General features: G+C 45.1%; 3 protein-coding genes across 12 annotated transcripts in view; 1 reads left to right on the forward strand and 2 right to left on the reverse strand.

Moving 5' to 3' along the window:
- Dnal1 (dynein, axonemal, light chain 1) overlaps positions 1 to 13,881 on the forward strand; it is a 31,255-nt gene extending 17,374 nt beyond the window's left edge. For 3 of the 4 annotated variants that reach the window (XM_087554668.1, XM_087554669.1, XM_087554670.1), the window contains 4 exons: positions 284 to 339; positions 5,944 to 6,070; positions 7,627 to 7,767; positions 8,825 to 13,881. In XM_087554668.1, the coding sequence (XP_087410794.1) occupies positions 284 to 339; positions 5,944 to 6,070; positions 7,627 to 7,767; positions 8,825 to 8,865 (365 nt within the window). In that variant the 3' untranslated portion in view covers positions 8,866 to 13,881. The remainder of the gene's footprint in view (positions 1 to 283; positions 340 to 5,943; positions 6,071 to 7,626; positions 7,768 to 8,824) is intronic. The other variant, NM_001109477.2, reaches the window with a different exon arrangement.
- A 3,228-nt stretch (positions 13,882 to 17,109) lies between these two features.
- Positions 17,110 to 18,895, reverse strand: Pnma1 (PNMA family member 1). The gene has a single exon (NM_130820.2). It carries the CDS (start codon positions 18,399 to 18,401, stop codon positions 17,340 to 17,342), a length of 1,062 nt encoding a protein of 353 aa, NP_570833.1. The 5' UTR covers positions 18,402 to 18,895; the 3' UTR covers positions 17,110 to 17,339.
- A 749-nt stretch (positions 18,896 to 19,644) lies between these two features.
- Positions 19,645 to 25,243, reverse strand: part of Mideas (mitotic deacetylase associated SANT domain protein) — a 69,662-nt gene continuing 64,063 nt past the window's right edge. For 4 of the 7 annotated variants that reach the window (XM_087553312.1, XM_087553314.1, XM_087553315.1 and 1 more), the window contains 3 exons: positions 24,933 to 25,145; positions 23,330 to 23,526; positions 19,645 to 23,034 (listed from right to left, as the gene is read on the reverse strand). In XM_087553312.1, the coding sequence (XP_087409438.1) occupies positions 22,875 to 23,034; positions 23,330 to 23,526; positions 24,933 to 25,145 (570 nt within the window). In that variant the 3' untranslated portion in view covers positions 19,645 to 22,874. The remainder of the gene's footprint in view (positions 23,035 to 23,329; positions 23,527 to 24,932; positions 25,146 to 25,243) is intronic. The other 3 variants (XM_087553316.1, XM_087553317.1, NM_001169116.2) reach the window with 2 other exon arrangements.

Raw genomic sequence — 25,243 nt, forward strand, 5'->3', positions numbered from 1 at the left:
TCTGCGCAGCGTAGTGCCTGAAGTTTTTAAAAGGGGCAATAGAATAGTCCCCCAAATTTACACTCCTCCAGTGTGGATTCCGAGAAATGAACTCAGCTCTTCAAGCTTGGCAGCAGATGTCTACTAAACCTCGCTAGCTTTCCTGCCCATTTTGTAATGAGCGTCTTTAACGCACTGTGTAGAGATATTTATTTTGTAAAATTCCTTATAGCATGTTGTTCTCCTGGAGTCAGGATAGTTGTTTCTATATTTTTCATGACCAAATGCTTTCTTTCCACAACAGAAAACTTGAGGATTCTGTCCTTAGGAAGAAACAACATCAAGAACCTAAATGGACTGGTAGGTCGTGTGTCACTTTTTCAAAAGTGCACCTTTTATTAAAAATAATATTTTAATAATAATATAATACCCTTTATTAAAAATAATATTTTTACACTGTAGAAGCTTTACAAGTAGAAAACCAACTCTGACAATTTAAAATCGCTCACAGCTTGCCCGACCACTTAATGTCTTCAGTGCTTCCACAGTCAGTTAGATGGAATTGGACTGTATGTCTGTTTTATATCTTTTTATCTTAATTCATTTATTTTTAGTATTTATTTATGTATTGTGTGTGCATGTGTGTTTATGTTTGTGCTGTGGCATGAATGTGGGTGTCAGAAGACTGTTTGAAGGGATCAGTTCCCTTCCACTTGTGGGTCCTGGGATCAGGTCTTCAGACTTAGCAGAATGCAAATTTATTCATGAGCCACCTCACCAGGTCAGTATCTCCTTTTAAAATTTAAATTAATATGTAATTTTCCCTTGTAATCCATACAGTATATCCACATTTTCTGAATGCCTGTGTGTGTGTGTGTGTGTGTGTGTGTGTGTGTGTGTGTGTGTGTGTGTGTACACCATGGCATGCCTATGGAGGTCAGAAGAGAATGTTTGGGACTCAGTTGTCTTCTCCAACCACGTGGTTCCTGGGGATTGAACCCAGGTCCTCAGGCTTAGCAGCGGATGTTTTTACTGGATGAGCCATCTGTAGGTAGATGCATGCTCCTCTCCACATGTATCTGAAGCACAGTCTCTCCCAGCACAGGAAAGTTGAGTCTGGATCCAGTTAGACTAGAAGCCAGCACCCAAGGACCCTACTGTCTGTTGCTTCAGAGCTGGGTCTTTGTGGGGATGCCTGGCTTATTTTATGGGTGCCAGGACCCAAACTGCCGCTCAGGGTTACAGAGCAAGTTCTTTAACCACCGAGATTCCTCCAGCCCTGTGAATACCTGCCTTAATACCTGGCTAGCACTAGATACCTGGTAGAATTTAAAAGTCTTTGTGAGCCAGGTGTGGTGCTGAATGCCTTTAATCCCAGCACTCACACGGCAGAGACAGGTGGATCTCTGAGTTCAAAGCCAACCTGATCTATAGTTCCAGGACAGCCAGGGCTACACAGAGAAACCTGTCTTGAAAAAACAGAACAAAAAAACATAAAAGCAAAACAATCTTCATTCTTACAGAGCTTATTATAGGAGAAATGCTAACAGAAGTTGTACATTGGGTGGAATGAGGAGGAAGAGATGGTTTTGTGGGTGATGTGCTTGCTGCATAAGCAGGGGACCTGAGTCTCCTCCAGCATGTAGAGGAGTTGGGCATGAGCACATTGGAAGCAGAGGTGGGGGGATTCTCAGAGCTCAGTAGCCAGCCCTGCCAATTGGTGAGCTCTAGTTTAGTGAAAAACCCTGCTTCAAAAAATAGGTGTGGAAACTGATAGAGATAGATACCCAACTTTGACCTCTGGCTTCAGGCTTCACACACACACACACACACACACACACACACACACACACACACACACACACACACACACACACAGTCATACACACATGTGCACATACACCAAATAGAGTTTACTAATCCATCTGGAGTTTAGTTTTACATGTATCTAAATATTAGACATTATTTGTTTCTGTTTCTCCAAATGAATAGCCATTTTTTTTCTTTTTTCTTTTTTTTGGAGCTGGGGACCGAACCCAGGGCTTTGTGCTTGCTAGGCAAGCACTCTACCACTGAGCTAAATCCCCAACCCATGAATAGGCATTTTTAGAAAAGTCTCTTTGGGGGCTGGATAGATGGCTCAGTGGTTAAGGTCACTGGCCTCTCTGGTAGAACCCCGTTTGATTCCCAAAACTCTAGTTCGAGGATCTGATGCCCTCTGTTGTCTACTGTGGGTACTGCATGCCCATGGTGCACTGGCACCTACCTTCCCCCCTTCCCTCTGTTTGGGAATGCTGTCCCCTAAACTCTGTGTGTGAGTGAGTTCTTGCTTGGTTAGTTTCCTCTTGTTCTTTCGTGAGTCCCTGCTGCCTGTCTGATGCCTTCGTTTTCTTTAGCTTTATATTGTTTGTGATATCCACTAGGACAAGTCCTCTCTCTCTCTCTTGTAAAATGTTTATGACTTTTCTGGAATTTTTACTCTGGAGAAATTTGAAAATCACTTTGTTGAATTCATAAATATAAATTCCTTTTGGAAATCTTAATAGAAATGCATTAAATGTATAGACTTATTTGATTGATGTCTTTATAGCAATAAATTTTTCTTATAGGTAAATTAGCTTATTTTGCTGTTCTTCAATACAATTATATATAAGTTTTAATTTCTATAAGATGGTGGTTCTCAACCTGTGGGTTGTGACCTCTTGGGGGTTGAAGAACCCTTTCCCAAGGTTCACCTAAGACTATCAAAGACACAGATATTTATGTTATGATTCATGACAGTAGCAAAACTACAGCTATGAAAATAATTGGTATGGTTGGGGTCACCACAACAGGAGGAACGGTATTAAAGGGTCACAGCATTAGGAATATTGAGACCCACTACTATAAAGCCGTCTACACTTCTTTTTTTTTTTCTTTTTCTTTTTCTTTTTTTCTTTTTTCTTTTTTTCTGGAGCTGGGGACTGAACCCAGGGCCTTGCGCTTGCTAGGCAAGTGCTCTACCACTGAGCTAAATCCCCAATCCCCCCTCCCCCCACCCCCTTCTACACTTCTTGAGCCAAAATGTATTTCTTGGCATTTGTAGTTCTCATTGCTGCAATAAGTGAGGTAGGTTTTCTTCAGCAACTAATAATATATAAGATAAAAACCTATTTTTTTTTTTAACCTGGGGCTGTAGCTCAATGATACAGTAAGGCCCTGTTTAAGCCCAGAGCTGCCCGAGGGAAAAAAGACCTAGTCATTATATACTTGAGTAATCAGTTACAAAAAATCCTAAAGAATTTAGAAATAACACATTCTACAGTCATAAGCAATGCTATATTATCTGAATTCTTCATACAATAATGATCTGTCACTATGTGATCCAAAGTGCTCTCAACAGCAGCCAATAAAACCTTCGCACTCCCAAACCTCATACATAACACACTAGTCGCAAGGAAGCCCCTACTCGTTAGATTTCAGTACTCGCAATGTAGCATTGAGGACGGAACCCATAGCACATGCAGGCTAAGGCCAGCCTCCGCCCTTAGCTACAGCTCAGCTGAGTTCATGGAGACATGAGAAAGACAGAGATCCAAGGCAATGAAATTGGGTATAATGAAACTTAAATTATCTGAAGACCAGTTCTTTTGCTCTAAAAGTTATGTGTGATATTGTTGTTGTAAAAATATAAAAAATAAAAGGGTATCTTTTATCCCTACTAGATCTACACTGTGGTGCCCCAAGATATCTGCTGGGTATCTTAATTCTCAGTCAGCAAAGCGTCTCACCTGCTCTGCTCCATCCCATATCACACTGCTGAAGGCCTTTCTCTGGGCCTGGCAGCAATCTCTCTACCCATCTAGTTCCCAAGGCAGATTTCCATGCCAGAAACACACATCTCAACTCCTGGTGGCCCAGACCAGCGGCCCCACAGTCCATTACACTTAAATCTACACATGAAAGAACACAAGAATAACCTTTGACCCAATTGATAAGATACAATTGCCCACCTAAACATACAAAGCCCAAACACATCCATCCCTTAAAAACATTTGTAACAAGCTGTAAAGGTACAGCGTGGAATCTTAATGTCATCTGCCATATTGTCCTGCCACGGCCTCTCTACCTGTCCCTCCTGTCTCTTCCTCCTTTCCGTTCCAGTCTCCTCCTCTTCCTTCAAACGTCTCTCCCACCCATCCTTCCTCTCATCCAATGACAGGCCTCCTTCTATCCTGTACCTGCCCCTCACCCATATTTTACAAGTTCAATGGGGAGGCTCTGGTGAAGTCACCTGATCCCTGATTACTGACTAGGCCACTGTCCTTGGGACAGTGGAATCAGCATCAAAATACAGATAACTCCAGGGCAAACCACAACATAATGTAATTAAATCATTTGGAAGAAGATGTCAGAATATTAGTTTAGAAAACTTAGTTAAGTCACAATTTTCTGGCATAGGAGTGCCAAGGCAGTGTGATTAAAATTCTTCACTTTCTACTTGGAAAGTTAAAACTAAGGTGAAGGGTTGGGGATTTAGCTCAGTGGTAGAGTGCTTGCCTAGGAAGCGCAAGGCCCTGGGTTCGGTCCCCAGCTCCCCAGCTCCGGGGGGGGGGAAAAAAAAAAAAAAAGAACCAAAAAAAAAAAAAAAATCAAAAAACAAAAAAAACCCTAAGGTGAAGTAAGTATGGGGTTGAGATGGCTGTGTTAACCCAGGCTACCCTATTCTCAATTTTCCTCCTAGTTTTGCCATGATGAAAAATTCATTAAGGATTTTATTTTTCCATAGTCTTTTAAAGGACAATTGCCCAGAGTTGGATCTGGGCCCACCACTCATTATCATGAAGGGATATGCAAATTGTAAGGGGTGGGGAAACACACAAATAGAAACAATGGGACCTGCCCAGCATTTTGTTTTAAAGGAAAAGATCATTGCATTTGTCTAATGTCTACTGAAAATCTTTGTGCAAATAGTGATTGCCTAAAATTTAAGAGACAGTATGATATAATAACTTTTATGCTATAATAGGAAGATCAAGTATTTAAAATTAAATTTTATATATCGAAAAGATAAGATGAGGTCTAAAGAGATAGCTCAATTGGCCAACTGTTTGTTGTACAGCACAAGGGGATTGTGTTTGACCCTTAGAATTCCCTGGAAGAGCACCTTAGCATGTGACTGTAATCCCAAAGCTGGGGAGGTAGAGATGGGATCCCTGAGGTTGGCCGGCTGGCCAGCCCACCCGAATTGATGATCATCAAGCCAGTGAGAGACCTTGGGCTCTTAGAGTACAAAATTCTCTCAATGTTAATAATTAATTTTTTTCTCTAGTAAATGTTGAGAAAAACTTGTTGAGTGAAAAAAATGTTGAGAAAATTTTAGAGCAAGTTCTGAGAATTAATATGTGATCTTTTTTTTTTTTTTTTAAGTATAGAATAGCGTTTATTCAGGGCATGGGGAGGGAAGTAAAGAGGGTGGTGGGGCGGGTAGAGGAGTAGAGGCCAGACATGTGCACGTGGAGAGAAGGTGGAAGGGAATGGGGAGAGAAGCAGAAGGGAATAGAGTAAGAGTAAGAGAGCAAGAGAGAACAAAAAGAGAATGTAAGTGATTTTTAGAGTCCTATATAATACAAAGAAACTAAATTGGTTTATCTACTTTAAAGTTTCCTCAGGACCAAATAATATAACCTATAAAAAAGTAGTTTGGAACTACCATTCAATACAAATGACAGAGTGTTGCCATTGTTTCTCTTCTTGTGACTTCAGTGGCTACTTTGACTGTTTATGAAGCTATTGGAGGACAGAATTCAGATCCACTCAATAGGGGAGGGAATGTTCTGTTTGTTCCTTCATGAACTAGGACTTCCACAGTGTCAGCTCTTTGGGTGGACTGGCAAGTCTCAGATCTCTCCGCTGTCTTTGTAAGGGAGGAGTTAGGCATGAGAGTTAAAAATAAGAGTGTAAATTCAATGTTTTCCTTCCTAGGAAGCAGTCGGAGACACACTAGAAGAACTGTGGATCTCCTACAATTTTATTGAGAAGTTGAAAGGGATCCATGTAATGAGGAAACTGAAGATTCTCTACATATCTAATAACCTGGTAAAAGACTGGGGTAAGCTGAGAGCGCTTCTGCCTCCTGTTTATAGGAAACAGTCAACAGTAGCTAGGTGTGCACAGTGATGCACGTATATCCCAACACTCAGGAGGCTGAGGCAGGACAGAGTTTAAGGTAACGATCTTACCTCTCAACACACTAATAAAAAGAGAAAATACCCAATCAGGGGAGAGCACACAAAATAGGACTTCTTATTTTTAAATGCAGAGAAAACAGGTTTAGGAGTAACTATAGAAATTTTAAATTTTAAATACAAGAAGTATATATTTAACTATAATTATAATTATACTATAATTATAATTTAAATATATATATATATATATATATATATATATTTTTTTTTTTTTTTGGAGCTGGGGACCGAACCCAGGGCCTTGCGCTTGCTAGGTAAGCGCTCTACCACTGAGCTAAATCCCCAGCCCCGAGAAGTATATATTTAACTAGGCCTGGGAAAATGGTTCATGGGCAAAGTGCCTGCCCCAAAAACATGAGAACCTGAGTTCAAATCCCCAGTACCCATAAAAGCCAGGATTAGACAATGGTTATCTACAGTCTAAGGTGGGGAGGGGAGGACAAAGGGTCTGGGGCTCAACGGACAGCCAGTCAAGTGGAACCAGTGAGCCCAGGTTCAGTGAGAGGTCCTGTCTCTAAGAAGAGGTGCAGAAGATGTGAGGAAGACATCTGATGTCAACCTCTGATGTTCACATACACAGACACATTCACATACATACATACACATTCACATACATACATACACATTCACATACATACATACACACTGACTTACAGTAAATATGATTGTGTAGGTCTTGGTCCTATTAATCATGAAAAACTGTGTTGTCCAACGGCTGAAGAAAGTCATTTAAATGCAATGACCGTGGGAGGCTGATCTGATACCTACATTGCTCTTTTGCACATCATTCTTTCAGCATTTCTAACACTCTGCTATACACACCATGAACTATGCCAAAAGTGTAAAAGGTGTGTTGGGAGGATGAAACATTGTTCCAACCGCCAAGTCGTTCACAGCTGAGAGGGGACATGTTTAGTAAGCTAATATTTCTAAAAGTGTTACAGTTCTGTGGTGAGAATCTGAGTGAGTTGCTTTGAGAACTCAGACATGATGGGGTGCACAGAGACAAAGGGGGGGTAGCTTAGCTTCCCTGATGCAGCACCTCAGACACTGATTGCTCTTCTTTGCAACGCTGAGCCTCCTCCGTTCATCCCATGTTAGGGCAGCATTAAAGGGAGAAGAAAGGTTTTCACCCTCCCATCCCATAATTTCCTCAAATCATGACTTTATATGATAAAGCTTCTCTTAATCTTCAAAATTTTTTTTCTTTTTTTTTTTTTTCTCGGAGCTGGGGACCGAACCCAGGGCCTTGCGCTTGCTAGGCAAGCACTCTACCACTGAGCCAAATCCCCAACCCCAATCTTCAAAATTTTTAACCACTGCCCTGCACAGTCACAAATGGAGTTAGTGACTGAGTTCTGTCCCGAAAACAGAGTACAACACCGAAGTTTGTCAACCTGGGAACTGTTTGTGCTTACAGCTGAGTTTGTGAAGCTGGCTGAGCTGCCGTGCCTGGAGGACCTGGTATTTGTGGGCAATCCCCTGGAGGAGAAGCATTCTGCTGAGGGCAACTGGATTGAAGAAGCTACCAAGAGGGTGCCCAAGCTGAAGAAGCTGGATGGTGAGTGCCTCTGGCTGGAGATAGTGTCTGTCTGTCTGTCTGTCTGTCTGTCTGTCTGTCGGGTTTTTGTGGTGGTTTGTCTTTTTTTGTTTTTTTTTTTCTTTTTTCTTTTTTTCGGAGCTGGGGACCGAACCCAGGGCCTTGCGCTTCCTAGGCAAGCGCCCTACCACTGAGCTAAATCCCCATCCCCGTGGTTTGTCTTTTGAGACAGGGTCTTACAGTCTTAGCAGACTTAGAATTCCCTATGTAGTCCAGGCTAGCCCCAAACCCACAAGTTCTGAAATTAAAGCCACCAATAATAAGTCATTCTTAAGACCTCTCTTAAATGATGCCATCATTGTAGAGTAGATCATGAGGAAAAATTTATACATCAATGGTCCCCAAGGACTATGGCAGATGTATCTATTGTCCCCATTCCCAAGACTCCTGTTGCGAGCGCACGAGCAGACACACACACACACACACACACACACACACACACACACACACACACACACACACCAAATACAATACTCTAAGGTTTCTTGTGCTCTCTGCACTTCCTCATTCCTTCTCCCCACCACTCAGTCTCTGGCCTTCTGTCTGTCTCAAGATCAGTCTACTTCAGAGCTATGACTAAGCCATGCTAAATGCTTCCCTTTCTCCCCTGTAGAGACATACCCAGGCATAAATGACATGACACAGGAGTAATCATGAGACAGACGCGTTCCCAAAATAATAGTAATGTGCAAGCTCTAATGTGCAGATGGTTTTTGTGACCCTTTAAATGATTTAACTGAATTTGCATAAATGGCTATTTCACATTTACAAAAAAGGAGGGCCAAGAGTGGTTAGAGTTGCATAGAGGAAGTGAAATCCTCCCCTTAAGAGTGAAACAAGCCAAAAAAAAACCCCCGAAAAACAAAAGAGAGTGAAGGTGTGGTAGTGCACACCTTTAATCCCACTGCTCAGGGGGCCGAGGCAGGTAGATCTCTGACTTCAAGGCCAGCCTGGGCTACATAGAAAGAAAGAGACCTTAAAGAAAGAGACCAGAAATAATTTTTTTTTTAAATTTTAGGTACTCCAGTAATTAAGGAGGATGAAGAAGAGGAAAGCTAAGAGTGTTCTTTCTACTTTGTGTTAATTTATTTAAATGTTATGAGAAAAATAGATAAGTTTTGTATAATTGTCTATTTTAAAGATTTTGTGGGCAGAGTTCTTAAGATAAAACACATCTCTCACTTCCATCCTTTTAAAAAAAACCTATTCAGTGTTTCTCCCTCAAACTAGTAGCACCAACTTAGTCCAGTCCGCCATTGGAAACTACAAATGTCCTGGTTTTGTCCAGCTGCATACATTACCTGTCTCCTAGTACTTACAGACCAGCAAAGGGACCTGCTGTCTGTACTCAGTTGCTTAGCATCTTTTAGCCCAGACATTTTAAAGACAGACTTTCACGTTCGTAGAAGGTTCAGACCCTTATAGCTCAGAAGCACAAATGCAGCGCCCCATTGCTTCAGTAGCAGCGTGGTGATAGGACGCATTCCCATAGAACACAGTGGCACCCAGAAGCAGGATCCAGCGTCTAATTGGAAACACTGGTCAGAAAAAGAAGAATGGCTGTCTTGGAGCTTTCTTGGCTCATGGTCTACTTTCTTCTTTTTCCAAAACTGTGTGCGCTGTCAACTGGAATTTAGGTTGTGCTACTTGGATGGCCGCTTAAGACACTATGCACAACCAGACACCCATGGTCTAACGTGGCTGATGTGGCTGTCGGGATCACTCCTGGTAGTAATGCGACCACATCAACACTTGTGGACCCTGCTTTGTGCAGATTTTTAAAATAATTTCTCATGTGTTTAAAGCAGTAGTCAATAGTCCTAAGTCCTACCATGGAGATTTCTAAACCCTTTACCCTGATGATTTACCCTGCTGCAAAGACTGAATTTGGTACCTACAAGCAAATGAAACAGTATTTCAAAATATATAATTTTGAGAAGATCTAAGTTAAACGGCTTTTAAAGTGTATCATGTAAGTGGTGTGGAGGGAAGAGAGAGATGTTTTGGGGTAGACCCCAAGCAAATGGCAATACGGTGCAGATGATCTCGTGTGGAACACTGTAGGTATCTTAACCACACTCTGCACAGCAGTAGTTAAGTGTGAAGATATAATTATCATGTAAGAAAAATAGTCTGAAGAATGTAAAATGTCATCAGTACCAGATGAAGTATCTAGCGGGCCATGATAGAATCACTGATTGCAGAGAAGTCAGAAACCCTGCCAAACTGTGCCTAAAGTCTCAGCCAGAGGCTACTGATTCTTGTCCCTGTCTCCATGTGCTTCTCCGGCAAGTAATCATGACGAAGGGGGCAGAATCCTTCTTTTTAATGATTATATAAGTAGTCTCGGTTTGAGAACTTATAGCTATCATTTCAGTAAAAATGACTCAATTTCTCCAAGAGTCACACTGGTCAGAAGGGACCACTGCTTTGACAATCAACTCTAATCCATACAAGAATGCCTGGTTGTGGGGTGGAGAGACAGCTCAGAACTAAGACTGCCTGTTGCTCGGGACCTGAGTTTGTTTCCCGGTTCCCATGTGGAGGCTCACAACCTCCTGGAACCCCAGGGGATCTCATGTCCTTCTCTGGCCTCCCTGGTACCAGGCACACACATGTTGCACAGACAGAAATGGAGGCAAAACACTAAATACATAATAATAATAATAATAAATTTTTAAGAAATACCTAGTCTAATACCTTATAGCATTCCTTTTTAGCTTTTCTGATGGAAAGAAACTTTACACTGACTGGCTTAAACGTTCAGAACCATTGGCATTTCTCTTGTGAGCAACAGTAGTGAGACTTCCTTGGTGGTGCAGAAGCGTATAAGCAGAGAGGGATGCTGTTGTGGTTGCCTACAGTTTACACAGGCAAGCCTGCTCCACGGATGGCTGTGCTTCCTGAACTGTACCAGAGTGAGGGTGGGAAGTGGGTAGCTTCATGCTGGCTCTGTGAAAGACTGACAGTGAGTGTATGTGTGTTTCCAGATTCTGTAGTTGGGAAACACCCCTCCCCCATTTCTTGATGTCTTTGAAATCACTGGTGGTTCTCAGAGATGTGCAAGGTGCTTTTCTGTGTCCATGTCACAAAAACCATTTTCAGCTCCTCGCTACAAATAGTGGAATGACTTTGATGCGTTTCTGTTTCTGGAATTAAAGCCAAAATGCATTCAATTTGAAGGCAAAAGGCCAGCCTAGTCTACAGAGCAAGTTCCAGAACAGCCAAGCCACACAGAGAAACTGTGTCTTGAAAAATACACCCCCCCCAAAAAAAAAAAACTAAAAAGAAGGAAGGCAGGAAAGAGAAGGAAGGAAGGAAGGCAGGAAAGAAGAGAAGGAAGGAAGACAGGAAGAAAGGAAGGCAGGAAGGAAGGAAGGGAGGAAGGAAGAGGAGGAAGGAAGGAAGGAAATGGAAGACCGAGTACATGAGAGAGTTAAGGCTGCCTGCTCCGTCCTCACGTCTAATTTACTGCTAACAATGTAGTTGAGGATGCTGGGTCTTATGCCATTCAGTTTGGAGATGGAACCAACTTGGAATAGATGCTTTCTGTATCAGTTGAACTTCTAGTGTTAAAAACAATGGTAAGGTGCTGGACAGCCTAGTATTTTAATTTTTCACTGTCAATATGATGTTGGTATATTAGAGTTCTGCTTCCTATGTTTCCTAACTCTGAGCTGGTGGCCATATTATCTATCTAGGCCTTGGAAGACATTCACACTCCCTGCTTACTGTACCGGATGTCCTCGGTGTCCGCACTGTTTACATTTAGGACTGTGTGACTCACTCTTGTGGGGCTGTGCACTGTGTGCTGTTCAGCTGCACCCCCGTCTCTCACTCCCTAGATGCCAGTAGCTCCTCTCCAGTCGTGGTAACAAAAGATGCCTCCAAGCATTGCCCACTGAGCCCGGGAGCAGGTGGGACAGCCAAACTCTAGATCAGAGCCAGAGGTTCCTATCCCGGCATCCCTCTGTGCAGGCCGTTCATCTCCAGCCTGTACTGAGGCACCGCTCGCATTATTGTGGGAGAAGGTGACATTTTACCGTCATTGCAGAGCTGATCAGGTGTGTGGCCCTTTTGTGCAGTGCTGAGTTTCATGTTCCCCACACAGCCTTAGAAGCTCAGGCCTGGAAGCTGCAACCTCTATGTAGGATTTCAATGTGAGTTTCTCATTCCCTGCTCTTCTTAGGACAATGGTTGATCACTTAATGTACCTCTGTCACTGTCAACAAAATCCAACTTTATGATAGATTTTGTTTTTTTGTGTGTGTGGGTTTTTTTTGTTTTTTGGGGTTTTTTTTGTTTGTTTGTTTGTTTGTTTTCGGAGCTGAGGATCGAACCCAGGGCCTTGCGCTTGCTAGGCAAGTGCTCTACTACTGAGCTAAATCCCCAACCCCGATAGATTTTGTTTTATTTCTAAAGCTTAGTATTTGGATTATACTTCAGAAAAGGTATCTTCCTCGACAGATGTTTTCTGCTGACCGTGTCAGTCATTAAGTCTAGACCGTGCTGTATTGAGTAGCTCACGCCTAGAAGTTAGCTGCTGTAGGTGTCCAATACAAGTGACCAGAGGGTGCTGTCCCTGACCGCTCAGTAACTTGGGATGCTTCCTGGGGTTGCCCTAAATGTGGCTCTGGAGTGAGTTTCTTGTTGAATAGGTGTTTGTCAGGGGTCTGAAAGCAGAAGAGGGAGCAATGGAAACAATTCTATCATTGGCTCAGAGTTGGTGACATGGAAAATGGGGGAATCTTTTACCTAGGTTGTTCTAGAGGTTAAAAAAAAAAGCTAGCCTAGAAAGTTTGCATTTAATCATCCCAGTAGTAGTTCACAGTTCACTGAGACCATAAACAACAATACATGGGTAAAGGGAGAAAACCTGTCCTTCCCACAGTCAGCCTCAGACACGCTTGTCCTTTATGTGGAGCCATAATGAGTCTGTGGATAATGAAGCGACCTCCAATGCAGCAGAGAGGCGGGCTGTTTGGGACAGCTGCCTAGACCACAGTCTTTCATCTCCACCTAGTGTGAAAGGTAGGAAAGCCTAAGACACATGGGAATTAAAGCAGTTTACACTAGCAGTCACTCAACTGTTCACTTCCGTGTTTGTGGATCAGTGCCTGCCTTTTACTCATCACTAACTGTAAGGAAGCAAGCAGAGGGAAAACTATAGGCCTGTAGCCTAATAGAAATCGGTTCACTGAACACGTGAGGAATTCTGATCAATTCTCATTGATTTGCCATATTGGGCAGATTAGAGAACCCAGACAACCAAATTATGTGACAAAGATTTAACAAGGAAAATAGACTATTTTGAAATAGATTTGCACTTTAAAATTCTGAGTGTGGCTCATGGGCAAGTACTTCCAAAGGGCCGAGCCTGCACACACATGTCCAGACTTCAGCCTTTGTCCACACACGCTGCAGTAGCTGTCTGTCTTCATGGTCACTTAGGATGTCTGCCTGGGTTGTGTCCAAGGTTGTCGTCCCTCTGGGAGGGTTTAAAATAGCTTTTCAATTCAGAATAGAAACTTTGGTTTGGTTTGAATTAGTTTGGTTTTCGTTTTTCAAGACAGGGTTTCCCAGGCTGTCGTAGAACTCACTCTGTAGACCAGGCTGGCCTCAGATGCCGAGATCCACCTGCCTCTGCCTCCCCAGTGCTGGAGTTAAAGACGTGCACCACCACTGCCTGGCCCACATCTCAATTTGACATTTTCATTACATTACCATTCATTACATGGTAGGCCTCCAATCAGTGGGAGACGCTGCCTATGACACTGTTGCCAAGTGGCCAGTGGAGAGCAGAAGGGACAAGCAGTCTACCAGCCTCTCCCACGTTGTTCTTCATGGCAGGAGCATCATTCTAAAGCTTTGGCTTCCAGAACCACGTTCATTCTGAAGAGCATTTTAACATCTGCTAATGCTTTGGTAATAATCTTTTATACATGGGAGTTTTGTAGCATGACTTTAGGACTAAACTTATTGTGCATTAAATTATTTAGTAATATTGAGTTTCTGAATGTTATTTTGTGAAACTTGTTTTAAAATAGTAATAAATCATGTTATTTTATAAAAAAAGTCCTTTGGTTATTATGTTTTATTAATATAGAATAACTCTCATGATACTTGGTTTCTGAAGCAATTCAGATTTTGAGAAGCTGAGTCCATGCATGTGGTGATAGGGCCAGGGAGGAGAGAAAAGGAGAGAGAACAACAGGGGTGGAGAGACACTTACCTGGGGTTGATTGACTAATCGATAGATCAATAGATTGATGGATTGAGTGAGGCAAAGTCTCAGTGTGTAGCTCTCACTGTTCTAGAACTCACTATATAGAGTAGACTGGTCTCAGAGATCTGCCTGCTTCTGCCTCCCTAATGCTTGGATTAAAGGTGTGCACAACACCCAGCTGAACCAATCTGCTAATTTCTTCCTCACTTAACACTAGTGAGAATGTCCCTTGCTGACTTTCTAACTCACCTGCCATTATGTGTCCACTGGAAAGAGCACTCCCCTGGTCACCAAGCTGCTCCTGCCCTTGACCATCCTTAGTAAAGGTTAGCTGAGAGACCTCTGAGAAGCAGGGTAACCCCACAGTATCAGGAGCACCATACAAATGCCAGTGTATAGTCCATGCTATCAGTCAAAACGCAATTTAGTTACAGAATAAAACTGCCATGAGGTTTCTACGATCCCACTGTTCCTTGAATATACCTGTCTAAAAGAAACCAGGATTTAAAAGTTTTTGAACGGGCTGGAGAGATGGTTCAGTGGTTAAGAGCACTGACTGCTCTTCCAGAGGACCTGAGTTCAATCCCCAACAACCACATGGTGGCTCACAACCATCTGTAATGGGACCTGATGCCCTCTTCTGGTGTGTCTGAAGACAGCTACAGTGTACTCGTATACATAAAATCTTTTTTAAAAAGTTTTGAGCTTCTAGAGAAGAAACAAATCAATTTCTAGTTACTTTTAATTCACTGTTTCCTTGTTCAAAGGATGTGTGTCTATCAGCATCTCAGGAGACTGAGGCAGGAGGCTAACCAAGTCTAAGAATTACCTCGGCTACAGAGGAAACTCACCTCAGAAAAACCGGGGGAAGGGCAATGCGCACCTGTGATCCTGACATTGCCTTATGTTTTGTATTATGTGTGGATATATGGGCATGTAGATATGCACAGTTCTTACATTAAAAAGTAAAATACTTTTCCTCATAGGATGCAATCAGTCAGCTATATAAAAAAAGGATACTAAACATGTTGGCACAAGTATATACTACCAGCACTAGGGAGGACGAGGCAGGAGATTGTAAGTTCAAAGCCAGCCTCAGCCATAGCAAGTTGCAGGACTGCTTCTTTGTACGATTCGAGACTTCTAAACAACAGAACAGTGGGCAGGCCTGCCGGTCAATGGTAAAGCGCTTGACCTGCATGCGCATGATCCTGGGTTCACTCCTCGCTGCTGAAGAAAGCCGTCTAGCAACCATCGAGTTGAGGTTGGATTGGCGGGATAGCGTGGGCTGGTGAGGTGGCACAGCATGTGAAGGCTGTTACCGTTGAGCTGCTGACAACCTGAGTTTGATCCCCCAAGCCTATGTGGTGGGAAGAGAGAGTTGTCCTGTGTCCTCCATATTTTTACCCACAATCAAAACGCATACTGGGTTCCTCTGGGAAGCCAAGGATGCCGACATGAAAAATGTAGAATCCATCCTTGTTTTTAAGAACATATACCTAAGTGTATGAGTTGGGAGTCTGGTTGGTTAGCATGTGGTGGCAGATTTCAAACATGTATAAACGTGTAAGAAGTCAAATCTTATGTTGAGGGACCCACGTGGTAGGAGAAGAAAATCAATTCCTGCAAGTTGTCCTTTGGCCTCCATATTCATACCATGACATGCACATCAACATATATACACACAGTATTCTAAAGAAAAGTCTGGAAGAACACATAAAGAATATTAGCATTCACAAGCAAACAACCACAGTTAACACATGGCACTGGAGTTCGGTCACCCCATTCTCTGCCCCTGAGTTGATAGTTCACTGGTGCCTCCACGAAGTCGAACCTCAGAGACAGACAGGCACGTAGCCCGTATTACACCAGCTCTAGTCTTCAACCCTAAGAGAAAATTTAATGGCATTTCCAGTTTTACCCAGGAGCTCAGAGGTTGGGCTCTGAAGTCACTGAAACGTATAAAATAGCTCCTGGGAAACAAATACTTTGCACACATGTGACTGGACCATTGTTTCTGTACTGAAACAGTCACACAATGACTTTAAAACAGAAAGATTGCTAGATAACCTAAGCCCCAATTCAAATTTTTGTCAAATTTCATAGAAACATATCTCTTCAGACATTATCACTTGCCTTGAGGAAGTCATGTGAAACCCACGGAAAGGTATAGCAAAGGCCAAATGTAGCAGTGTCTGCCTAGAATCCCAGCCCCGAGAGAGAGCCAGGACGACAACAGGTTTAACAACAGCCCATGCTACACAGTGGGACTATGTCTAAAAAAAATAGCTAGGAGAAGTGTCTCATACCTGTAACCCAGGCTCTGTGGAGGCTGAAGGCAGGACTGCTGCAAGTTTGAGGCCATCCTGGGCTACAGAGTGAATTTCAGGCCAGCCTCAGCTACAGAGTGGGACTGTAACAGAACAACCAAGGAACTCGGCCAACCAAAATGTGTAGGTGACACTGCACCTTGAGTTCATAGCAGGGGGGTAGTTTAGTTTGTTTTTTTAAACATGAGCAAAAGTCCTTGTCAGGAGAAAAAAGTATGTGAAGCTAAATTATGCTGAAAAATTGTATGCATGTCAGGAAAAAAGAGAATTTTCAAATTTTTTTTGTATCCATCTATTCAATAACTTCAAACTTAGAACCCTTAGCATCAATATGACCAATAATGACAAATATTTGAAGTGAGGAAGTGTAGCTTGTCCAGGGCCATTCCCCCTATGACTTACATCTGTATCTTCCACTGTGAAGGATTTATTGTGCACTCTATAAAAACACATCTTTCTAACCCGCCACTTCTAATCTGGGGATACTTTTCAGGGAAACTGATTCCAGTGTTGAGCCACGAGGAATTAGAAATCTGCATTTTCAAGATGAGTAATATCTAAAAGTCGCATTCTTTCCATGGATACAAATTAGCAACAATTTACAGTAAAGCTGTCCACAGTGTTAGTAACAAATAAATACAAGAGTTTGTAGTGTACAGCCTGTGAACCGGGCATGTACTTAGCATCAGAACTTGCAGTTTCACAAACATCGTGACAGGAAGGATCGCAGCTTCATGTTTCTCACAGCTGTCAGAGATGTCACCAGGAGGGCTGGCATCACTGTAGCACTATGAACCGCCTTTACTCCTGCTAATTACACAATTCTGTGAATGCTACAGGAATATGCGGGCCTGACTTTCTCATCCCATTCCTCAGAAAACAAAACAAAGGCAGGAGGAGGCTGGCTGTTTACTTTAAGGGACAGGCTTACTAAAACTTCACAGGAATATCAAAAGCAGCCTGGCCAGTCCTGGGATTCAGAAGTGCCCCTCTAGGCCTAGCTGCAAAAGGGCAGCCTCGGCCTCCTCCTCCTCCTCTTTGGCTTCCTCCTCTCGAATCTGCACCAGTAACTGGAAGAGGTTGGGTGCAGGCCCTTCTGTAGCCCCAGTCAGCCACAACTGCCTTCGGAGGGCCCCGCTGTGGTTGGCCCCAGCGATGACCTGTTCCAGGCGAGCCTGGTTCACGTTATCTTTATCAATGGCCCCCTTGTCCACTACCTTTTGCAGCAGAGGCTCCAGACGGATAACGTAAGAAGATAACTTTTCTCCTGGGTTTTGGTAAGTGTTCAGAAATCTGACCTGTGCATCTCTAGAGCTCTCCACGCTCCCAAACACCTGCTCAAGAGCCTTCAGGCATTCTGCCGTGGTTATAGCAGGGTTGTTGGTCTTGAGGATGCGAATGACATCGGCAGCCGGGCCTCGCAAACTCTCCATCAACCGCCGTCTCTTTTCTATATCAGACACCTGCCATTCCTCTATGACTTCATTCGAGTGCTCCAGCCAGGAATCAAAGGTCTCCTCGCCAGGCCCGGGAATGTCCCTCCCGGAGAACAAAGTCAGCTTCTTATACCATATGGACTCAACAAGAGGTTGAATAACATTATCCAAAATATAGTTGAGCATCTCTGCTGGCATTTCCGGGCCTGGGGCTGGAGCAGGGTTCTGAAACCCAAGCACACGAGCAACATCTTGCACCGTCCACCCTTCCCTAGCTAGAAAGAGGTGCAGCCTTTCCAAAAACTCCGCGTCGGAAGTGGGGGGCTTAAACACTACTTTCCAGAGCCCTCCTTTGCCTGGCATCTCCCTGGGGATCAGGGAGTAATCCACCGTCCCAGTGAGCTCTAACAAGGCTGCTTTCGCATTTTCTTCCCTCCAGAACATTCTCCCCAGTACTCGATAGGATACCTGGGGCATCGCAGCTTGGAGGGTCTCTTCGATTTCGGTCTCATCACAGTTCACAGGGATCCCCCAGACCAACAGAGCTCTCTGAGAGTTCACATCCATTCCCCTGCACCAGTCTTCCAATAGTGTCATAGCCATTTCGCCCAACTATTAAGAGTGCCAGTTCTACAGACTGTGCTTGGACTGGCTCACGGTGCTGCTGTTGGGCTTAGGACAACATGCTCTCCTCCCCCGGTAGGCCAGGGGGCGACAAGCTTCAAGCAACCACAATTACCAAAAGACACCAGAGTTCCTTCTGGTCCCTTCCGGGTCCCAAGTCAGTGCCACGGGACACTCCGCCTATCACTCGAATGTCGCCCTTTTGGTCCGGGCAGGAGTGGACTGGCTGCGGCTGTGCCTTGCGTCACTGCTTTGAGAAGGGGAGGAAGGTGGGCTCAAGGCGGTTGGCTGCGGGCTGGAGATGACTGGGTGCGGTCGCGGGGCGTGGCAGCTCCTCCCACCTCTCCCTGGCCCGCGGGCGGCCGAGGGTTACTCGAGGCCGTGGCTCAGCTACACCGAGAGAGGCGGCACTCGAAGCACCGGGGACTGAGGCGGCAGGAAGCGCGAAGGAGGGAGGAACCGGGCTGGAGGCAGCTCTGCTCAGCGCTTATGGCCGCGCGCTCCAGCAACGGCCTCCGTGCAGCTGCACTGGAGGGCGGAACCGGTCCGCTCGCCTCCCCCAGTGTCACCGTGACAACTGTGTCCATGACGACGCGAGATGCGCGGGCTCCAGAGGATCTGGCGGTTGCTATGGTGCCAAGAAGGGGTTTGAGTAGTCTATTCTATGATGGTGCATTTCTTTTTACCCCTCCCCCATACTCGTACTTCCCAGATTCCTCCTTAACAATATTGCTAAGCATGTTTTGTTTTATTTAATTTTGCTGTGGATTTAAGTTGGCCTTATTGATACGCATCTACCACGACGGACTTGTCTCATATCCATTCTATGCATTCACTCTGCTGTGAAAACACTAAATCTGACTTCCGTGAACCACCAGATTACAGTCTGCAGCTTCTCCGTTCCTCCCCATAAGACTAGAAAAGAGGATTCCACCTACTGGTTCCTTTGAGTGTCTGACTTGGCTTTCTTGTCCAAAATTTGTGTGTGTGTGTGTGTGTGTGTGTGTGTGTGTGTGTGTGTGTGTCAAAACCTAAAGTTTGTGTGTGTGTGCACACCCTCCCCCCCACCGGATTACTTCTCTTTGTAGCCAAGCAAACTTCTTGTCCTTACTGAGTATACAGGATAGCAAAACAGACCGCTTAAGGCTCAGAAAGGGAGAAGTTCCCTATCAGTCAGTCCCAGCTGGCAAAAACACCCCTATAAGAACATGGCATTCAACAATGACTTTTTTAAAACCTTATTTAATAAAAGGTCTTAAGATACAGAACATTCAAAAGTAAATAAGTTACATGGGTACATTACAATCACATCCGCAAGATTCTCTTTAGTGTATTAATTTTTTTTATAAAAAGCACACAAAAAATAAAATTTTCGGTCTGGTCTATCACAACTGTACACAAAGAGGTAATATTTATATATATGTACACTATTTAATATGTAACAGTCTTTTTTAAAAAGAGTGCCACAGGCAACAAACACATGAAAGGCAGTGTCTGACCATTTTGTTTCAAAATAAAAGGAATATACTTACTTTATGCTATTAAAATATCTGTACAATAATTACAGTCAAGGCTGTTTCTGTGCTGTCCTCTCCAACAAGGCCTTTAATTTAAGAGACAAATGAAGAAGAGCTCTAACAGCTGCAAATTTTTTTTTTGAGGAAACAAACACAGCCAAATGTGGGTTAGACACAACTGTTTTTTTTATAAAAATATGCATACTTCCTGTAAAAACCTAAGGGTTTAGGCTTTGCCAGTCTAGTAATAAATAACAACCCAGAAAAGTGAGCCCCAATAAAAACACTTAAACAGCTGAGGCTGGAGTATGTGTTGTACTCTTCCCCTCCATCTTTAACATCTGGCACATGAGAAGAAAGAGGTTAGGTGACTGAGGCAGTTAAATATAGGCAATCCCTTTAGACATCATCGGCACAGGGCCCTGTGCCAAGGTTGGAGGTGAAGCGGCAGAACGGTGGTGGGCATGTACCTTAGCTATGAGGGGCTGCTGAAGGCTTGGAGGGCAGCAGTAAGGGCACTGACTCCTTAGATGGGCAAGAGACCTCAGAAACGGTGGAGAACACAGGCACTATGTCAGTTCACGCCCTCTCTGAGCGCAGGTGGACACTGGGAGACAGGCAGGGTGACACGGTATAGGGCTGCTACTGTAAAAGAGGGAGCTCTGAACAGAAAAAGAACAACAAAAGCCAAGCCCAGTGTGTTCATGGGAGAAAGCACCAGTAAGGATGCGCCTGTATCAGCCTCCTGCCACACGTGCATCTCCCCTTTGAAATGGTTCAGCCTCCACACGTGCACGACGGAGCATGGGCCCCTGTAAATCACTGGTGGATCACTACCTAAAGGTAACATCTTGATCTTTTTTTTCCTGGCTACCTTCATCTGGTCTCTGTGAACTTAGAAAAGCAGACTTGGTTTCTTTAAATTAAGATTTCTAAGGATTAGTTGGTACCACCGTACAGAGGAGTCTCAGGTGGCTGAAGATTTCTGATATCACCTGTCCACCAAGGGGCCTGAGCCAAGTATGGTTTAATGGAAAAGAATCTTGGGAAACCTAAGTGGCACTTTGGGGCTAAGCTGTGAAGGCACTCGCTATACAAGTGGTTTAGAAGAGATCCTAAACTTGTTGCCCTTCTACTTCTGAGGGGACCAGATTTTTGTAATCTCGGGACTTTGAGTTTATAGAAGCCTGTGAAGGAAACAAGCAGGGAAACTGAAGGTTAAGTAATTGTTCAGGTATCTAGGGGGACTTTTTTGTTATTTCCATAGGCAGCTCTCATAGAACCATACTCATGCGTAAATGAATGTTAAGAAACACCCAATAGTCCGTAGCTCAAAGACAAAAAACCCCATCTCTATCTCCAGTTCCCAACAGGGCTGTAGACTATTGCCTAGGGAATGGTGAAGGAATCCTTTATAGCTCTTACTAACACCCTGAACAGTCCGACACACATTCACTTAGACTTCCTTCTGTACAACTAAAGTTAAGTGGTCATATCAGAAAAGTAACTTTAAGTCTCCTGTGGAACTGGAAAGTGAAGGGGCCTCTAGAACATTCTGACCCTTCAGTAATTCCATGCCAAATATGGTTTCTTCAAGCCAGATTCCAGGCTGATAAATAAAACTAGAATTCTGGCCTCTTGCCAACTCCCTCCAGCACTTGAGAGTACAGAAAGGGCAGGACTGAGCCCTGCCTTTGATCTCACCCACATCTGCTAGTTTCCTGTGACTGAGAACACTCCCAACTTCCCAGTTCCGTCAGTTTTTATCACTCCTGCACCTAAGAGTCACAAAGTAAGGGACCCCAGGGCCTTGGAACTGGGGGAGGATTTGGAGATGCCAAGAAGGTGCCTTATTTTGGGATAAATGCACTTGGACCTCTGGAAAGCAAGAGGCCCCTGGTCCCTGAGGATGTTAAAAATTAAATATTAAGAAATAAATAAATAGTTCCCAAATGACAAGTCAAGGAATGAAGGCTCCTGTCTCATCTAGTTAGGAGACATCCCCCTCCCAGGGAAGGATCCAGAAATCTCCAGCATGCCGTATTGGGGGTGGGGGGTGGGGGCGTGAATATCAGCATCAAATAGGGTACAGTGGGAGTAACTGGCAGCTACTGAGAACACGACAGGCAAGAAGGAAGCTGGCACCCAAGGCCAGGCCAGGCCTCCCTGGGACCTGCTTGAGGCTCCTTCAGCAGCCTCCTGGACTCAAAGATATAAAATGGTAGCCATGGGCTTGTCCAAAGGTCCCTCAGGCCTAGCTCTGCACCTTCAGGCCTCTGAACAGTTCCCCTCGGTGTAGCAGGCTGAGAGTGGGGCATGAACTCCAAACGTCTGAGAAAACTTTTACAGCCCCAGATGGGCTGTTGACAAGCAGCAAAGGGGTTGAAATAGCCCTCCGAGATCCCGACTAAGGAAGTGGTGACCTTAAGACTGGATCGTTGGAGCAGCTCTGGCCTGAGCATGATTTCACAAGGTCAGCACAGGGATTAAGGCCACCACTCTCTAGGGAGCCCCCTTTGGGTTTAGGAAAAGGTTTGCACAGCCTTCCAGGTCCTCTGGGGAAGGAGGAATAATGCTGTCACAGGGTGAGCTTGTGCTTGGCTTGCCGTGGTGGCTTCCTAAGGACCTGGGATACAAGAGGCACAGATGCGACAGCAGAGATCAGAGAAGTAGCTCAGAGCTCTTTCCCATTCCAAGGGGCCTGGCCTCTCAAGGCTCCAGGAAAGCAGAACGACTCGGGACAAACCAGATACTGAGAGAACTGGATCCTGCAGCCCTTAACACTGTCCTTGGCCTTCGTAAATAAAAGAGCCTGTTTATTTTTCATTATTTGATTTGTTTTGCAAAGCAAAGTCCAAGTGATCCTCTCCTGGCCTTCTCTAGAGGTTCCAGGTACAGAGTTCTGGGGAGCCCGGCAAGAGGATCCAGCAGGGCCTCAGCCCTTCTCGCCTTCGCCGCTCTCTTCTTTCAGCGCCTGCTGGTGCGCGGCGGCGGCTGCAGCCTCCTTCTCCTTCAGTCTTAGAGCTGCAGCCTTCTTCTCCTGCTCTGCGTGACTCTTCATGTGAGCACTGCGGCTCTTCACCTTATAAAACACCCTGCAGCGGGCAGGAAGGGCTCGGGTGAGAGCCACCCCTTCACTCTCCTCCCTCAACCCCAGCCGGTCCCCCCCCCCCCAAGTCGCTACCCTTAGCCCGCCCACTCGGGAGTTTGTCGCTCCGCCCCTCAAACTATGCCTGCCCCACGACGTCATGACCCTGGAAACCCAAGGAGCCAACCAAAAAGCAGATCCCCAGAGCCCCGCCCCCAGCAGCGTTTAAATCCTCCGCTTGCGTCCAAGTCCCTGCCCCAACCTTAAAAGGTTCCTGTGAAGACAAGGAAGGGACTTCTTACCTGCCACACTTTTTACAAGGGAAAGTGTTCTCCTGGTTTTGGGTTTTATTAAATGCCTCCGGTTTTTTCTTCTTCTCTGTGAAAGGCAGAGCCCTTCGTGACTTCCCCGGCCCTTCCCTTGGCTTCTCTGAGGTCTGAACACTGGCAGACCCCGGGGCATTGGGTTCGTGGCTCCGGAGAATGAGGACATCATTGGCCTGGAGACAAGTGACAAACAGGGTGTGTTTTAGAGGCAAGTGTGGAGCCAGAATTCTGGCATTTCAGGGAACAGGGGGCCCTAAAAAGTCACACATTCCTGCCAAATAGTCAGGGATAGGACCACTTGGCAGCTTCAGGAGGCAACTGCAGCTGGCCCTATCCCAAAGTGGTGACACATACTTCTGTGCCACGTGCTGGCAGTTAAAGCCATTAACACTTCTGACTTTGCTCAGGGGGGAGGGGTGTTGTTGTTGTTGGATTTTTGTTTGTTTTGTTTTGTTTTTGACATTTAGTCCAATCATATCTCAATGCCAGAGAGACGTGTTCACATGATGTACCAGGTGGTAAGGAAGTCAGCCCTGTCCCCAGAAAGCTCCCATTGTAATGAAAGGGACAGATGTGATGGTCACCTGCTGAGAAAGTGGGGAAAAAGAAGAGAGGGAACACGTATCAAAGTAGAGGAGCCATGGTGTACACACACCCCAAGGTATCTGCTTTGGTCTCAGGCCAGAAACCCCAGATGGCCATCAGAAGTGGTAAATGTGCCCTGGGTCACCCCTCAAAGTGTCCACAAAGACAGCAGAACTGGACAGCAGACACCACACGGCTCCTGCAGGCCAGCAGTGACGCTCAGGAAGCAGGCAGCTGTGTTTGGCTGACTGGCGTTCTGCAGGTAGAGTGCGCAAACGCATTCCATCTCTCCCACTTCCAGGGAGAGTTCTTCTGACAGGGAAGCTAAAATGAGATGCCTCGCTCAGTCCGTGAAGGAGACAGCACAAAGACCTGGGGTATACCTTCAACTAAGTCAAACAGCATCTCCGACCCTGATTTCCCTCATCTGCTGAGTGGGAGGGAGCGCTGTGCGGCTACTGTGAGGGGTTGGTAAAATAGCGGACATGAAGCACTCAGCCAAGAACAGAAAGGGCCATTATTGGGGTTCACAGTCTCAGCTCTACTCCGGACACTCTTGTCAAGCACGTGTTCTAGGGGAGCCACGAGTGAGCTTCAGCTTCGGAGTGCTTCCCCTGTGCCGCGCAACCACTGGGTTTTCTTCTACAAGGCCTTGTTCCTCTGAATCTCAGACAAACATTTATACAGTATGCCCACGCACGTATATACATATAATTACATGTGAATACATTTTTCGTAATGGGAAGATAAGCTGCACACTGAATCAGGCTGTCGACAAGCTACATAACCTTCAACCACCAGTTTGCTTGGCTGTAAAATGAGACTCATAACAGCCCTGACCACACAGGGTTGAGACCCAAGTAAGTTACCAGCATAAAGTACCTTGGTCTGTCACCATGAGGGTCACCGTGGTCTTGCTGTCCTCCCACCCACACCCCAGGCCTCACGCTGTCTTCCTGCCCTGCCCTTGGGGGGAAAGGTGGAGGTCACTTACCGCCTCAGTGGGCTGTAGTGTCTGTGTAGCTTTGACAGCCGCGGCCCGACGGCTGCGCTCTCGCCCCTCCTCCTGCTCTCCCTTTTCCTGGGTGTCTGGTACCTCCTCCTCCCCCTCCTTCTTGGGTTCTTTCATTTCCCTCTTGGGTTCCAGCCTCTCTTCACTTGGGGACTCTCTTCTGGGAGGAAGCACCCTTGGGAACTTCTGAGAAGTCTATGGGGACAAGAATGAGCTCAGTCACCCGAGAGGGCCGATTCTGATCCGGCCAAGGCTCTGGAGCACCAGCCCGGTCTGCGGCCCTGCCTTGGCCC

The sequence above is a fragment of the Rattus norvegicus genome, chromosome 6 (genome assembly GCF_021556685.1).
Source record: "Rattus norvegicus strain SHRSP/BbbUtx chromosome 6, alternate assembly SHRSP_T2T, whole genome shotgun sequence".
Classification (NCBI taxonomy): Eukaryota; Metazoa; Chordata; class Mammalia; order Rodentia; family Muridae; genus Rattus; species Rattus norvegicus.

Coding starts and splice junctions, on each gene's coding strand:
- Pnma1 (NM_130820.2), bottom strand. CDS start 18,401: ATGGCTATGACACTATTGGAAGACTGGTGCAGGGGAATGGATGTGAAC.